At 43.8% G+C, this 14455-nt stretch overlaps 1 protein-coding gene across 3 annotated transcripts; it reads right to left on the bottom strand.

Annotated features, from left to right (window-relative positions):
• Positions 1-7515: 7515 nt before the first annotated feature.
• Positions 7516-13881, bottom strand: c10h19orf47 (chromosome 10 C19orf47 homolog). Of its 3 annotated transcripts, none has more exons than XM_086215191.1 (8): positions 13675-13759; positions 12362-12449; positions 11883-11997; positions 11581-11662; positions 11270-11392; positions 11037-11186; positions 9976-10049; positions 7516-9889 (listed from the first exon to the last, which is right to left on the bottom strand). In XM_086215191.1, the coding sequence occupies exons 1-8, from the start codon at positions 13745-13747 to the stop codon at positions 9347-9349; spliced, it is 1248 nt and encodes a 415-aa protein (XP_086071317.1). In that variant the 5' UTR covers positions 13748-13759; the 3' UTR covers positions 7516-9346. The 3 variants fall into 3 exon arrangements, with proteins under 3 accessions (XP_086071317.1, XP_086071319.1, XP_086071318.1); XM_086215193.1 differs by having other exon boundaries at positions 7517-9889; positions 11112-11186; XM_086215192.1 differs by lacking the exon at positions 13675-13759 and adding an exon at positions 13828-13881 and having other exon boundaries at positions 7521-9889.
• Positions 13882-14455: the final 574 nt, after the last annotated feature.

Below are 14455 nucleotides of genomic sequence, written 5' to 3' on the forward strand. Positions count from 1 at the left end.
ATTTTTAAGCACATGATATTCTTCTCAGCACTTGGCTACTGTATAGTAAGATCTGATGATCAGTAATTTGTGAGGTAGAGTCATAACAGTATGCGCAATAAACCCAGACAACAGAAGAATGTTTCACTAACTGTTTCGTAGACCAAGAACACCTTGCAGAGGCAGGTGATGTCTCAAGACAATTTATCTGTCTTAACCCAGTGCGTAGTACTGGCAACAACATCCATTCCATCCATTTTCTTCCGCTTATCCTGTTAAGGGTCGTGGGGGGCTGGAGCCTATCCCAGCAGCTTTCGGGCGAGAGGCGGGGTTCACCCTGGACAGGTCGCCAGTCCATCGCAGGGCCAACACATAGAGACACACAATTATTCACACTCACATTCACACCTACGGTCAATTTTGATTATCCAATTAGCCTCGTCCCCTCCTGATGTCTTTGGACTGTGGGAGGAAGCTGGAGTACCAGAGAGAACCCACGCAGGAACAGGGAGAACATGGAGACTCCACACAGAAAGACCCTGTGCCCGAGCTGGGACTCAAACCCGTAACCTTCTTGCTGTGAGGTGACAGTGCTGACCACTGCACCACCGTGCCCCCGGCAACAACATGATATGACACAATCAGGATGCAGATTCTCTACAAATACATCTCTCACACTAGGTTCTGTGGACTGCTACATCGCTCTTCTTAAGTGCATATATTGTACTACCGCTTGCAAGAAATAAAGTCTCTCAATGACAGTTCAACTTGCAGTTTTTTTTAGATATTTCTTTCACAATTGGGGAAAATTTTCCACGGCAATCTTGGCATCACGAACAGGATCCCTTGAGTGATCGTCGGGACCAAATCGTGGTTCATTAAGTGTTGCAAAATTACTGGAGTTGGGGAGTAAAATGAAGAAACTGGAAGAAGAATTAACAAAGAAAAAGAGGGTCAAAGTCTCTAAATTAAACATGATAGAGAGTCAAAGAAAAGTTCTACAATCTTGAAAGATGAAAGCAAAATGGAGGAAAAGAAAACAGCTGTTGAGGGAAATGCCGAAAATTGATAAAGAGTTAAAAAAAAAAGTTGAAAAACTTTGTGATAGAAATGTTTCTGACAAAGATGTTGAACCAATATACTCACAGGCTTGTTCCGGTCTTTATCTGCAGTTGACTGGCCACCCACTGAAGGTGGACCTTGATGCCTGCACCCCATGACAAAGAACCGCACAGTCCACGGCTCCTCCACTTGAAGGATCTCCTCCCAGTTATGATGGACTCTTACAGACACAGTCTCCCCCTTTGTCATCAACAAGACACCCTGACCCACCAGACTCCACCTCTGCTGTAACATCCAAAATCCTGTCCCCAGCACTCACTGGACGGCCTTACGACCAAGGCCTTGTCCACCGTCCATGGACTAAAGCAGACGTTTAGGCTGCTGCTCAACATCTGCCTGACCCAGTAGCCTAAGTGGCACAAAGTTTGAAGAGCCGTTCTCAGCATTTTGCCAAGAATTCAGACCTACCACATTTGAAGTAAGATGCCTTCTGACCATCAAAATGAAGCCACAGACTTTCAAAAGGTGTCTCAGGTCCTCACCGGTGATTTTTGGTGCGTGAACCCTGACTGGACTCACCCCATCCCGCCAGGCTGTGACTGACATCATTGCAGTCATGTGCACCAAGTTTTCCGACAAAGTGGACATAATAAAAACCATGGCTTGCAGCCAGTAACCTGGTGAGATTGACAAGGATTTTTTGGTCTGCCTCACTACTGTTTTCAATGACCATTGCAGCTTCCACAGCCCAAAGACTTGGTAAACACTTCAGGGGTGTGGGAGACACATTTCAACAGCCAATCCATGCTGGCCTCGGACCGGAAATAGCTGCGGCCGTTGCTTCTACCTGTGTTGGACTCGGTGACGGCATCAACCTGGGTGAACTGCGCCACCATGCAGTACATTATGAACATTCTCAAGCGGCAAAGAAAAGAGCACACAGAGACAAACAGCAAGATGATCTACACAGAGCTACTCTCACCCTGCTCCAAACCACTGTGCAGTGTGATGACGTCCCTGGGCTTGGCCTGCGTTGTTTCTGTGGCAGAGGACGAGGACAAAAAGGAGGATAGGGGCTTGGTTTAACCATTCTCCAATGTGGGGCAGAATGTGTGCTTCTACTGTGGCCAATCAGGACACTGGGTGTGTGAATGCCCGAACAGGCACCATCGTGACTCCAGAGGAGCCAATCGACAGAGTGCTAACCGGGGGTGGCTGAGAGGGAGGAGTCATCAGACAAGTTCTGCCTCACACACACCCACACGCCACAGTAATGAAGACATACTTACTGCAAAGCCTCTCACACACACTGACACATCAGACATACCAGCAGTTGAAACATGTCAGATATGATCACAGTGGTTGTAAGAGATTTCGTGTTACGTTTTTAGTTGACTTCAGTGCCACTCTCACCTGTCTAAAAGCGTTTGAGTTATCCCCCCCCCCCCCCCCCCCCCCTTAAGTAGTCGATGTGTGAACGCCATCTGAGCCTCGGGTCCTGTAGTTAGGGAATTCTGTACAGGGTTACACATTCTTTTCTCCCACACAGCAAACTGTTTTTGGACCCCATTGCCGGTAAGCTCCCCCTGTGTGCCCTATGTGGAGACTGTCTCATCATTCTTCTCCACTCATGTACAGAGTGTCCATTCCAGTCCTGAAAAATATACCAAGGACTCTGTGGGAGTCACACAATTATGATGTTGGAAGAAACTGTGACCCTGTCACTATCACCCAGTAGCCCCTGAAACCTGAAGCCGCTGAGGGCATAACCCTTGTTTGTGAGTCCCTACAGGCTGGAGTTATTGTTCCCTGTGAGAACTCTCCTGTTCACACACCTATTTTTCCATTAAAAAAAAAAAATTCAGGATACAGGACAACCAACGGAGTGGCATTTTGTTCAAGAGCTTCAGGCAGTGTATATGGCTGTTCATCCTTGTGCTCTTAACGTTCAGCGTTCCGGTTCATCTGGACAGCCAGTACAGGTTTGCATTCAGTCTCAATGAGAGGAGCTACATGTTCACCAGGCTCTGCCAGGGATACCGTGAGAGTCCAACTATCTACAACTCCGTGCATGAAGCGATTCAGCACATTCCCAAACCAATCATCCATCCATCCATCCATCCATTTTCTTCCGCTTATTCCTGTTAAGGGTCACGGGGGGGCTGGAGCCTATCCCAGCGGCCCAAACCAATCACCAAAAAGCAAATGATATTGTTTCATATTGATGTATGTTTATCCAAAATTGTGCTCTATTTGATAAACCCCTTTGTCACATCACCACTGGCCAGCTGACAGCACGTTAACCTGAAAGTTGGGTTGCAGTCTCCTCACACAGACTGTTGAGGGCAAGAATGGCTGCATGACTTCTGTCCCCCTGCAAGAACATGGGGACAGACTTCGTCCCATAGACTTTTCCCCCTCAAACTTGATCCTGTGCCTGCGGTGCTGCCCAAATGCCTCAGGGCAGTGGCAGCAGTGGAGAAAACTGTTGTTGCATTAAGAGAAAATGTAGGTTATGCTTATCTTACGACTACTGGTTCCCAATTCTGTTACACTTCCTCTCCTCCAACAAAAGACCTTGCGCCTTTCAGTAGTTCACTGGTTGTGTTATTCCACTGTTCTGCTATATCTTCCCAATATTATAGTCAAAAGACGCACTGTTCTGAAGCCTGCCACCCTTCTCCCTTTTCCTGGTGACGGTAACAATCATGACTGTGTTGCTGCTGTTTCACAACCATTCTGCTGATGGCTCAGCATCACGTGAGCCTATGACTGGGGAAAATCGCGTGGGCTATGCTGTCTGCTCTGACTCATCAACTTTTGTCTCAGGTACTGTCCAACAACAATACCCAGCCCAAGCAGCTAAACTGGTGGCTCTTACATCAGCCTGCAAAGTGGCTCCATACACAGATTCACGCTATGCATTCGGCATGGTCCATGACTTTGGTGCTATCTGGAAGCAGAGAAAATTCATTACATCCACAGGCATGCCAGTGAAACATGCTGGTCTCGTTGCAGATCTCCTGTCTGCAATTTTGCTGCTAAGAGCTCTTGCTGTGTGTAAATGTTCTGCTCATACAAACAGTTCTGGTCCTATCTCTAAGGGTAATGTCTTCCCAAACACTTCTTTCCACACTTTGCAAAGTTGACCCATGGTTTGGACCATACGTCAAAAGGGGGAACGTTATCAACAACCCAACAGTGGTTCACGAAAGGATTTTCTGTTGTAGCCCAAAGTTACCGTCAATCATGCATGATTTACGCGACTAAGCAGCACACCCTCCTCCAGAAATACCATTTGACCACCTGATGATGGAATTCATTCAGCTCAGTCCAGTGGGAAGGGAAGGGAAGGGAAGGGAAGGGAAGGGAAGGGAAGAGAAAAGAAATAGTTTAGTCATAGTGGGCATGTGGTCAAAATGAGTTGAGATACTTCTAGCAAAACACACAACAAGCTCTGTAGTAGCCATAGCTCTGCTAACAGAGATCATTCCTAGATGGGGAATCCCACCTAAGCTAAGCTCAGACAACAGCACCCATCCCACAAACAAAGTAATATCTCAACTGTCTGAACTATTGCAAACTGATTTGAGAAGACACTGCGCCTATCACCCTGCAGTGGTGGGGCTGTAGATAAAGAGAATGGCACACTAAAGCAAAAACTGGAAAAGTGCTGTGACAAAACAGGGCAAAATTGGGTCCAAGCACTTCCACTGAGTCCTCCTATACATGAGAATGCGAAAAAAGGTCAAGGTCAAATCTCAGCCCATTTGAGATCCTGTTCAGATGACCACCAAATATAGGAGCGGGACCACCTTACCAACCTTTTCCTTCTCCAGGTCAATGTGATGATGCCATGTTGCAGTACTGTAACAATCTCCCGAATGTGCTCTTTCAAGTCTCAGGACAAGCAAAAGCAGCACTTCCACAGCCTGCATCCAAACCACTGCACACCATAGTGCACCAAGGTGGCAGGGACCATTCCATGTGTTGCTGACCACCCATATAGTGGTCAAGTTTGCTGAGAGTCACCTGGATCCATGCAAGCTACTGCAAAAGGATCCCCACCCTGCTTGACAATTTCCAGTCTAACGTCCATCAACACAGTACAGCACTACCATCTGCTGTTGACACAGCAAACTACACCTGCTAAAAAAAAAAAAAATAGCGAGGCAGCGTTGACTGGTCATAGTGTCAGCCAAGCACCCCTTTTACACTCTTCCGGTAAAAAACACACACACACACACACACACACACACACACACACACACACACACACACACACACACACACACACACACACACACACACACACACACACAGCTCCTGGAGACCATATACATGAGCTAACTCAATTAGCGCACGCTGGACGACAATGGAATGCAAATAACCAGAATACCACCTCAGGCCATCAATCAGTCCAGATGGCTTCATGACAATGAGCTCAGGAAAGGAGAGGCAATGCCCTGGAGACAAATAATATCTTTACTTTCTCCTCACGTTTTTAATCTCTCTCATTCTGTGGTGGCTGTGGACAGCACATTTAACAATGGCACACATATCTCCCACACCCACACAACACATCACCAAAGGGGGTTCAACAACCACTTGTGTAGCATTATGTGTAAATCAGACCATGTAGTTCACCGTTGACCCCTGTGATGGACAGAACATTATCTGCACTCGCAGACCGTGGACGAATGACAGGGTGAATCTCTGCTCAGGGGACTGCATAAATTGGGGACTGGTTTCTAACATTCGGATGTAGGGAGCCACAAGACCGGCACTGATTCCCTACATGATGGGCCACAACTAAAACAGCTTCTAAGTCTGCTGGGACAGTATTCATTGTTATGAAAGAGGTCAAAGTCAGTGATGCTGAAACCTATTATCTCTGCATTGATGTGACCAGCAAAGATCCATGTAAGAAACTCACAGCGACAGTCTCTGTACTACCAACCCCTCCTCCTACGTTGGCTGACCAGTACAGACTCCATCCGCCAGTCGCATACATCAGACAGCCATGACATTCTTCATGCTACGTATTCTTCCAGTCTCCCTTTCTTATGACAGCGACCCTCCCCTAACACCTCGACCCCTCTCTATGAATGCAACTGGAGCTGCATTGTGACCACTGAACGACACCACGCTCACTCGGACCAAGATACCCTGACTTTACAGGCTCCTAGATCTGCATGCACAACAGCACTGCATACAAACTGCTTTCAGACATATTCGCCTGTGATGACTTTGGGAGCCCACATTCTCAACCTATGTTGTGTGCTATGCTATTCTATGTATGTAAGTGCACGTATTGCACTCCCTCTTTCGAGAAATACATTTTCAAGGACAGCACAATTTACAAATATTTATTTCTCTGACCAAGGATGAAATTTTCCATGATCCACGACAATCTCGTAAGAGCTACCTGGGCCTTATTATCTAAGAATTAATGCTTGTTTTAAGCAGCTTCGCATGGCACGTTACCAGTTCCTAAAATGAAGTTCATAGTACGCATTGTGTATATCCAGGTTTCTTCATGAAGCACATTGAGCAACAGCAGAGGGAAAAACTAAACATGATCACTCTCCGTTTTCTGTATTTTTGATCGAATTACGACCATTCAGCTTTATTTCATGTGTTTACTGATGTTATTCTTAAACCACAAACCTTTCACTTATATAACAAATCTTCCATGTGAAATGCTTGAGCTGGAGCATTAACCATTAGGAATAGCTATGCATGTGTATCATTTGTAAAAAAAAAAATGATGGAAAGGTCTCTTTTTGAGACGTTACAAAATGCAAATAGTGCCAGTTCTGTAAAATGGCCCATTTTCTGGTAAACAGATCAGGGATATATGATGAATCAGCTCCTCCTCATTTTAAGAGTTCATATACACATTTATGAATAATTAATTATTGCTCAGCATAAAACATAAATGCTGGGAGAGCAGCTAAACACTCTCTCTGTTGTGGCTGCTGGTAAGAGATGTGCCGACGATCAGTGTGCGTGATCAGTCATCGTATTTTAAACAGTATTGTGCCATGCAGGAGTAGTTTGCTTGCTGCATGATTAGAATGTGCGTATATCCTCTAGCAGGAACTTGTGTCACTGTGCTGCAGATCAGCCCAGAAAACCCTGTTTGCTTTCCTACTAACGAAAACAATAACCTGCGCAACATATTCACACAGCTGCACCACAATCTCCTCCCAAACACTAGTGTGTGCCAAGTGCCATTGTAGCACGCTGCACACTTACAGTGGCCAAAAACAGCAACCCTGAACATACATGAGCCATTGATTTTAAAGAACATAATAGGGTCCGACAATGTTTCCTACCCTGTTTAGGATGTTTGATGTTTTGGTGATGGCTGTACCAAAATAGGAGGCAGATATCTTCTTCACACACCCCCAGAGTCTGGATTAAGATTTGTAGAACTGGTTTGACCTCTAGGTGCTAATATAGCCTGCCCATACACACATACCAACTCATGTACCAGATTAAGACAGTTACTACAGCAGGAACAATAAGCACAACAGATAAGCAACAATCATACAAACAATAAAGTGATTCACCAAAAAGGCTGCACAATTACTCCAGTGGATTTGGTACACTGTCAGAGGTCTAGATAATCGAGATCCAGTCACGCATACAGGAGAGAAGGGTATCTTATCTTTTTGTCTGGCTCTGCAGGGGACAGAAAAATGTCAGTGTTCCAAGCCTTTGAGCTCAATCAGATCAATCTAGAAAAACACATCTTTTATCTTTGTAGCCAAAACTATAAGATAAACGTTGAAAAGCCCTTGATTACACTCTGGAGAACGTGTCCATCCTGCAGTCAGGGCATCCTTCCATCAAACATCAACACTTCAGCTGACATTGCGTGACGGCAGCCTCTTTTTAAATTGGAGTTGAGAAATGTTCCTTTTAATATTCTCTGGGGGATGGAAATATTGATTACACAAACTTTCATGTCAATATTTGCTGATATAGTTTGTAATGCCTCTGCCAATAAGGGAAAAAAGGACAGCAAATACATTTGGACCCCTCTTTTTTTTATTTTAAGCATCATTCTTTCCCAATTCAGGAGTTGCTTTTTTTAACACTTAATGTGCATACACACTTTCTTCCTTAAAAACAAAAACAAAACAAAAAATCAAAAATATTTACAGCTGTAAAAAGTTCTGGTGTGACATCTAAAAGATGGTTAATGACTCATGCCGGGAAGGAAAACTACCTGGCGCTTCAGTCTTGCAGCCCCTCGACACTCAGCCAGCCGGCCGCATGGCATCTGTTTCTGTACATGAATACGCATTAAACATATAGAAAAATATTCAGCAGAACAGCTTCTGTGCTGTGAGAAATCAAGTCTACCAAATCTATACATTGCATTTCAAAATAAAAAATATTCTACTGATGCGATCTTCAAGTAGGTGTTTGTAGAAAATGTTCTCAGTACTGTGGTAGAAAAGTTGACTTGGGTGTCCAGAGGTTAAACTCTTGCTCCACATGTGCGGAGGAAGGGGTGCGTTGCTTTTTCAAGTGTCAATGAGGTGCAACTGTATTTCATGTCTTCACACACACACACACACCCACCCACACACTCTCACACACACACACGGCTGATATTGGGAGGCATTTCGTCAACCTTTTCCACTTTAAAATATGGCACAAGATGTAATTTTGAGGCGGAAAAGTTAACGGGAAATGCAAATACTTAACCATCCCCCTCATGGCTTTTCCTCTATCCGCCTGCGGTTCATTTTTATAAAATGTGAGGATGGGGTGTGGACACATTTTCCAATGTTTTTAAGGACTCCTTCACTTTCAGGTAAATATCAACACAACCACAAAGGGAGGAATCTCAAAAGGACATTTAAAGAGCAGCATTCTTACACGTGGAGTTCTTGGGGAAATTAAAACCTCCATTCTGGCCGTTTGGTTGATGTCATGCTCATAACTTCAGCTCACATATTCTTAAATACATTTTAAAATTACAATGACAGATATGATAATAAAGACGTGATAAATAGTGTTCCGGTGAAGCAACAAAATAACGGAAAATGCTTGTAAATCACAAAGGGGGGTGATACTTATTTCAATTGCATGAAGAGCGACTAAAACCCTACCCAAAGTCATATTTCAGCATTGAAATCGTCAATTCACTCAGGAGGAGGGGTGAAAATCTGATTGTAATCTGCTGTCCGTTATGTGGTCAGGATTAATTTAAAAACTGGTGATAAAAATTGTTCTCAAAGAAACAGTCTGAATTTGTGTGTGTGTGTGTGTGTGTGTGTGTGTGTTAGGTTCTCTTGCTGCCCAGTCTCTTAAAAACACTTATAGCCTTGAAGTCCATCTGGGCTCCTAGACAGTCCCCCGGCCCTCCTCCTGCCCTGGTGCTGCTGCTGACGTTGGAGCTGGCTATACTTGGTTTCTGCTGAGCTCTGGGCCTGGTGCTGGTCACTCTGTTATCCTGTGTGTCAGCAGCTGAAGGGGAAACAGCCGTGCTCTGGTGTGTGGTGGTGGCGGGGAGTTTGCCCAGTCTCTGAAGCACACTGACTTTGGCAGGGGGAAGGCCATTAGGGGATGAGGAGGTGGGTGTGTCAGAGGACGGTAGTTTGAATTTTCCTCCTAAACGCCGCAAAGTGGTCGGGGCTGGCTTTGTAACAGACTCTTTCTTCAAGGAAGGAGAGGTTTTCTTGAGCACACCGGCGTACTGAAGGACTGAGCCTTCTCCATCACTGTCGTCCTCATCGTCTGCATGTATGTCAGCGGCAATGTTTCCTGACCTCACTTCCTCTTCTCCTTCATCCGCTCTGTCCAGACGACTGAACACACCCGTTGGCTGACAAGACGAGAGCCTTTTTATTAGTCAGGACATGATTAACTTCATGGTTCTTTTCGTGACAATGATGAACTAACGTCTCTCACCTTGTTATTGCTTGTTGTTGTATCAACCTTTGATTCAGCCCCAAGTCTTGCAAACACAGAGGTGCGGTTCAGACCTTTTCAGTCAAAGTAACAAGGGGGGAGGGAGTGAAAGTTGAGTCTGAAAGTTTGTTTCATGCCTTGATGAATCTTAGCAATAATCAGAGCAAAAATGAAATGCCAGGTCAGAGATGAAAGTTAACGGTCCTGCTTATCAACCATGAGTTTAACACAAATCTGCTCTTGTAGCTGGTTAAAAAGCTGCAATGTGTCGCTGCCCTCTTCATTAAAATGGGCTCTAAATGTATCAATTCTAAAATTTGCAATTTTAGTCTTGATTAACACACATTAGAGGCAGCTGCTTCAATTGACCCTGTAGTCCTCAAGATTGCCAAACTCAAAAGAAAAATGGTTAAAATTATACACAAAGTCATTTGTCTGATCAAAATTAAGACTGTTACACTTTGTCAATTGTATAAAAATGCAAAAAGACAGGAGAGGAACAAAATGGTCTGCAGCAGAGAAGTTAGCGTGAAAGAAGTAGTGTAACAGCTACCTACAGCATCTGTATAATGAATGCGATTGGATGGAATTAAACCAGTGTGTTTTTGTTCAGTATGAATAAGCAAATAATTTTTTACAGTAGTATTAAGTAATCTCTGTGAAAACTGGCTAATGACTGCTTTGTTTTTTTCCCTCATGAAGGCACAATAAACCCTGAGAAAAGGCGTGGAAGAGCTTCAAACTTTCTTTTTCCTTCTAAAACAATTAAGAGTTAATTTGATAGAAAAAGGTGGTGCAGACAGAAATCATTTTTACATGAAGGAAAGCTTGAAAAGACAAACACAAGCAAGGATTACAAAGAGTGTTGGCGAAATACAGGTAGAGACCACATGACCAATGAACGAAGGCCAAGCAGGCTGTGCAGTTCAGATATTAGTCTTCTGATTGAGATTTAGTATGAAAGAAGTCAGCGAGAACTTTTAGTATTGGTTAGCTGTGATGAGCGACAGCTGCATTTGAGCGGGGCTGTCGCGGCGCCCAGACCACCGGGTCAGGCCTACCTTTCTTGGCCTGCTGGGCCAGGATGCGGCGTGTACGTGCCGTGGTGCCTTTGGGCATGTTGATGATGTACTTGCCTTCCATCTCAGCTGTCACCCGCCGACGTTTCACTGCTGGCAACCCGTTCCCTTCATCGGCTGGCTGACTTATAACTGACAGAAAAGGGGCGTGTAAACTGGGTCAAGGGAGAGGGAAATGGTTGGGTGAAAATAAACTTCCAGCCAGAGAAGTCTACCTGCTTTGATCTTGTTTGCTTGCATGTTGGACACGGTGACAGAGAGACGGTTGTCCGGTCGACGGGCTGGAGTGGCTGGTGGGGAGTCATGGCTCAAAGCATTGGCAATCATTCGGGTGGCAGCTGAGAAAAGAGAAACAATCTTCATTGGCTTGTGTTTCTCTTCTCTTAATTGTTTGTTCCTGCTTGTGTGACAGTGGGTACAATCGTCTGGAGGTGTTGTTAAAATAGCTACTGCTGCATATGACTAACTAGCACTGACGGTCCATATGGTCATTGCAGTAACTGGAAATGTAAAATTATGCACATACGAGTATTGGCAGTTCTTCTGAGCTCTGCTTGAACACTGGTCTGTCCTGAAGAGATGGCTTCTGTGGCCATTTTGCACATGTCCTGAAGAGGGAAGACAGGCATACATGGGACATTTCATTTTGAATTCGAGAGACTCACTCATCTCAGGGGTGAACAATGAAGCAAGGTTAATGGATACGCAAGTTATGTTTAGGCTAAAGCGCGAGTTGGGCGACTCACAGCAGGTGCATCTACCTACCCTTCAAATTTACCATCCAACTTTAACAATTCTTTACTTCAAAGCTCTTCACTTCTATCTCACCTGCCGGTAGACCTGCTTGGCATGTTTAAGAATGGCAATGATGTCACCAACGACGGTGATTCCAAGGTCCATCATGATGTCCTTACTGAGGTCCATTAGCATGTTCTTCTGAATTCTGCAGGAAAAGGCAGCAAATTCTGTTAAGTACGTCTGTTCCCCTCTGGGTGAAACAAAAACAAAATCAAATGTTAATTAAACAAATTTTCATATTAACAACAGAATAAATTGCTGTTTCAAGTTACAGTTGTACTTCTGACGGAGCTAATTATCTTCACAACTGAGGATGAATTCACTTTAATATATGGCTGTCACAGACACACTTTATTTGGCATGTGGTTTATATGTCATCCCCAGGGAGACCATCCATTGTGAGTTGCAACACTCACAGCTCTGCTCCTATGCAGGAGACCCTATAGCAGTGATTTAAGAGAGCAGTGGAAGTGCATGTCAGGCCAACAAAAGAGGAGGCATGTGGTTACCTGTTGTCCACGAAGGAGACTGCATATGTGACAGCCAGGCCAGCTGGGATCCCTGCATCCTTAAAAAACTGAATCCACTCTGAGGTGGCTTCAGACAAAAAAAAGTGTCAGCAAAATTTGCAAAAATTAAAAAAACATGAATCACACACATATCTAATAACTCGCTTAAAATGTAAAAAACAACAACAACAAAAAACTGAGTTGCAAGTAATGAAGATTTGTTGATAGATGCAGTCATATTCTGAATTACTAGTAAACCAGACTCTCTAGTGTCAGAAAAGCCCATCATGCAAAAACCAGGTTACATCTTCAAAATGCTGACTGGCATTTCAAATCATATAAACAACAATGTGAGGGCATAAAACAGTTCATTCATTTAAAATTTAATAGGGGTGGATGAAGATCATAAAAGCTGTGTGTGTGACTAAGTTTTATTTTCTCAAGAGTACTGATCACAACTTGGATACTGAATTCTGAATCGCAACTACGATGAACAAGTAGGAAAATCAGAAAAAAGTTAAAGCATCAGTGATAAATTCTTTAGGAAATCATACAAGTGTATCTACTCAATAAGTCCATCCCTGAAATGTAACTTAACTCCACAGAGCCTGACTGAACTGGACAGGCCTTTCTATTCATAGTTTCTGAAACCCAGTAAAAGTTATCAGGCCTCATCAACATAACTATTACGCTGTATTAGTGACGATGGGTCTCAGTAACACTGTACAGTGGTCTGGCACAAAAACGCCAGCGGGAGACGTCAATCCGAGGAGACTGCAGCCTTCTGAATTGTGACACATGCTGACCATGACCAGCTGGAGGATATTTATAACACCGATGATGACACGTCTTCAACTTGATGTAAAGATCTGTGGCGAAGGGAGCACAGCAGCTGCCACAACAATGGCTCTGTCCAACATGGTCTCGATGAAACGGGTGGCCACATTCACACGGTTACTAAGTTCTCCTTCAATCTTGGAGAGGCACTACCCTAAGAGATTGTCTAACGGATATTGTAACACCATGAGTCTTAATTCAGAGTAAGTTAAAGTTGAATGTAAAAACGCCTTCTACAAATCAGAACTAAATCCCGAAATGTATAAGTACGGTTAGCACGATACCATTTACTGGGTAACTTTAACAATTCAAAGATTTAAAGTGCCAACAATTAAACGCACTACTCCTTTTTCATGACAATTTCATAATTAAACGTGAAATTCTCCATTTACATACGAATGGAGCCCGCTAAAGGGAGCGCCTGTGTTAGCATTCCGCATTAGCATCATACTGGCGCTATAGTCGTAAATTAAAACCTGTAAATAGCGGTTTGCGGCGTTCACCGGACAAAGGTTGACGAAACAACCCTCGACACTGTTGGAAATTCATGAAGTGGACATATCTGTGAATGAAACGCTAAATATCTTGATAAATAACCACATAAGCTAGCCCGGCCTTTATGCTCTCACCTGTTGTGACGGACGCCATGTTTCCACACGTACAGTGACGTCAGCCTCTCCCAAACGTAACTTCCGATAGAATTGAGTGAATTTCCATTAATAATCACTAGAGAGCGACACAGACTGAGCTCACAATCAGAATGCGTTTGGATGAAGTGTCACAATAATACATGATAAAAATACAATAATCGAGTCAAAAAAATTTTATTTTTCTTTATTTAAAAAAAATTCTGGATTCATTTTACCATTTGTTCTTGTGCATGCAGGCCTTCTAAATTACTGGTTTGAAAATACTTGATTACATTATAAATGGTCTTTTAGTTACTTTTTGGAAAATATTGACTCAGTATTGACTTTGGCTCATATTAGTGCTAATAGATCTAAAACAATAGGCAACAATTGATTTTGACAGTAATTTGTCTTTAAAGAATTAGTCTGTGAATAACACTCATTGACACTCTACATTGACCATAGGTATGAATGTGAGTGTGAATGGTTGTTTTTCTCTCTATGTTGGCCCTGCGATGGACTGGCGACCTGTCCAGGGAGAACCCCGCCTCTTGCTTGTTGATGCTGGGATAGGCTTCAGCCCCCCTGCGACCCTTAATGTAGGAATAAGCGGAAGACAATGGATGGA

Source organism: Aulostomus chinensis, chromosome 10, assembly GCF_037954235.1.
Source record: "Aulostomus chinensis isolate RoL2024-O1b breed Wild chromosome 10, RoL_Achi_v1.0, whole genome shotgun sequence".
In the NCBI taxonomy this organism is placed as follows: domain Eukaryota; kingdom Metazoa; phylum Chordata; class Actinopteri; order Syngnathiformes; family Aulostomidae; genus Aulostomus; species Aulostomus chinensis.

Excerpts from the sequence above, each read along its gene's own strand:
- c10h19orf47 (XM_086215191.1), bottom strand. The coding sequence starts at position 13,747 with ATGAATTTCCAACAGTGTCGAGGGTTGTTTCGTCAACCTTTGTCCGGT. Across the intron at positions 11,663-11,882 it reads CCAAGCAGGTCTACCGGCAG|GACATGTGCAAAATGGCCAC; the intron begins GTGAGATAGAAG and ends TTCCCTCTTCAG. Across the intron at positions 9,890-9,975 it reads CAACAACAAGCAATAACAAG|CCAACGGGTGTGTTCAGTCG; the intron begins GTGAGAGACGTT and ends TCGTCTTGTCAG.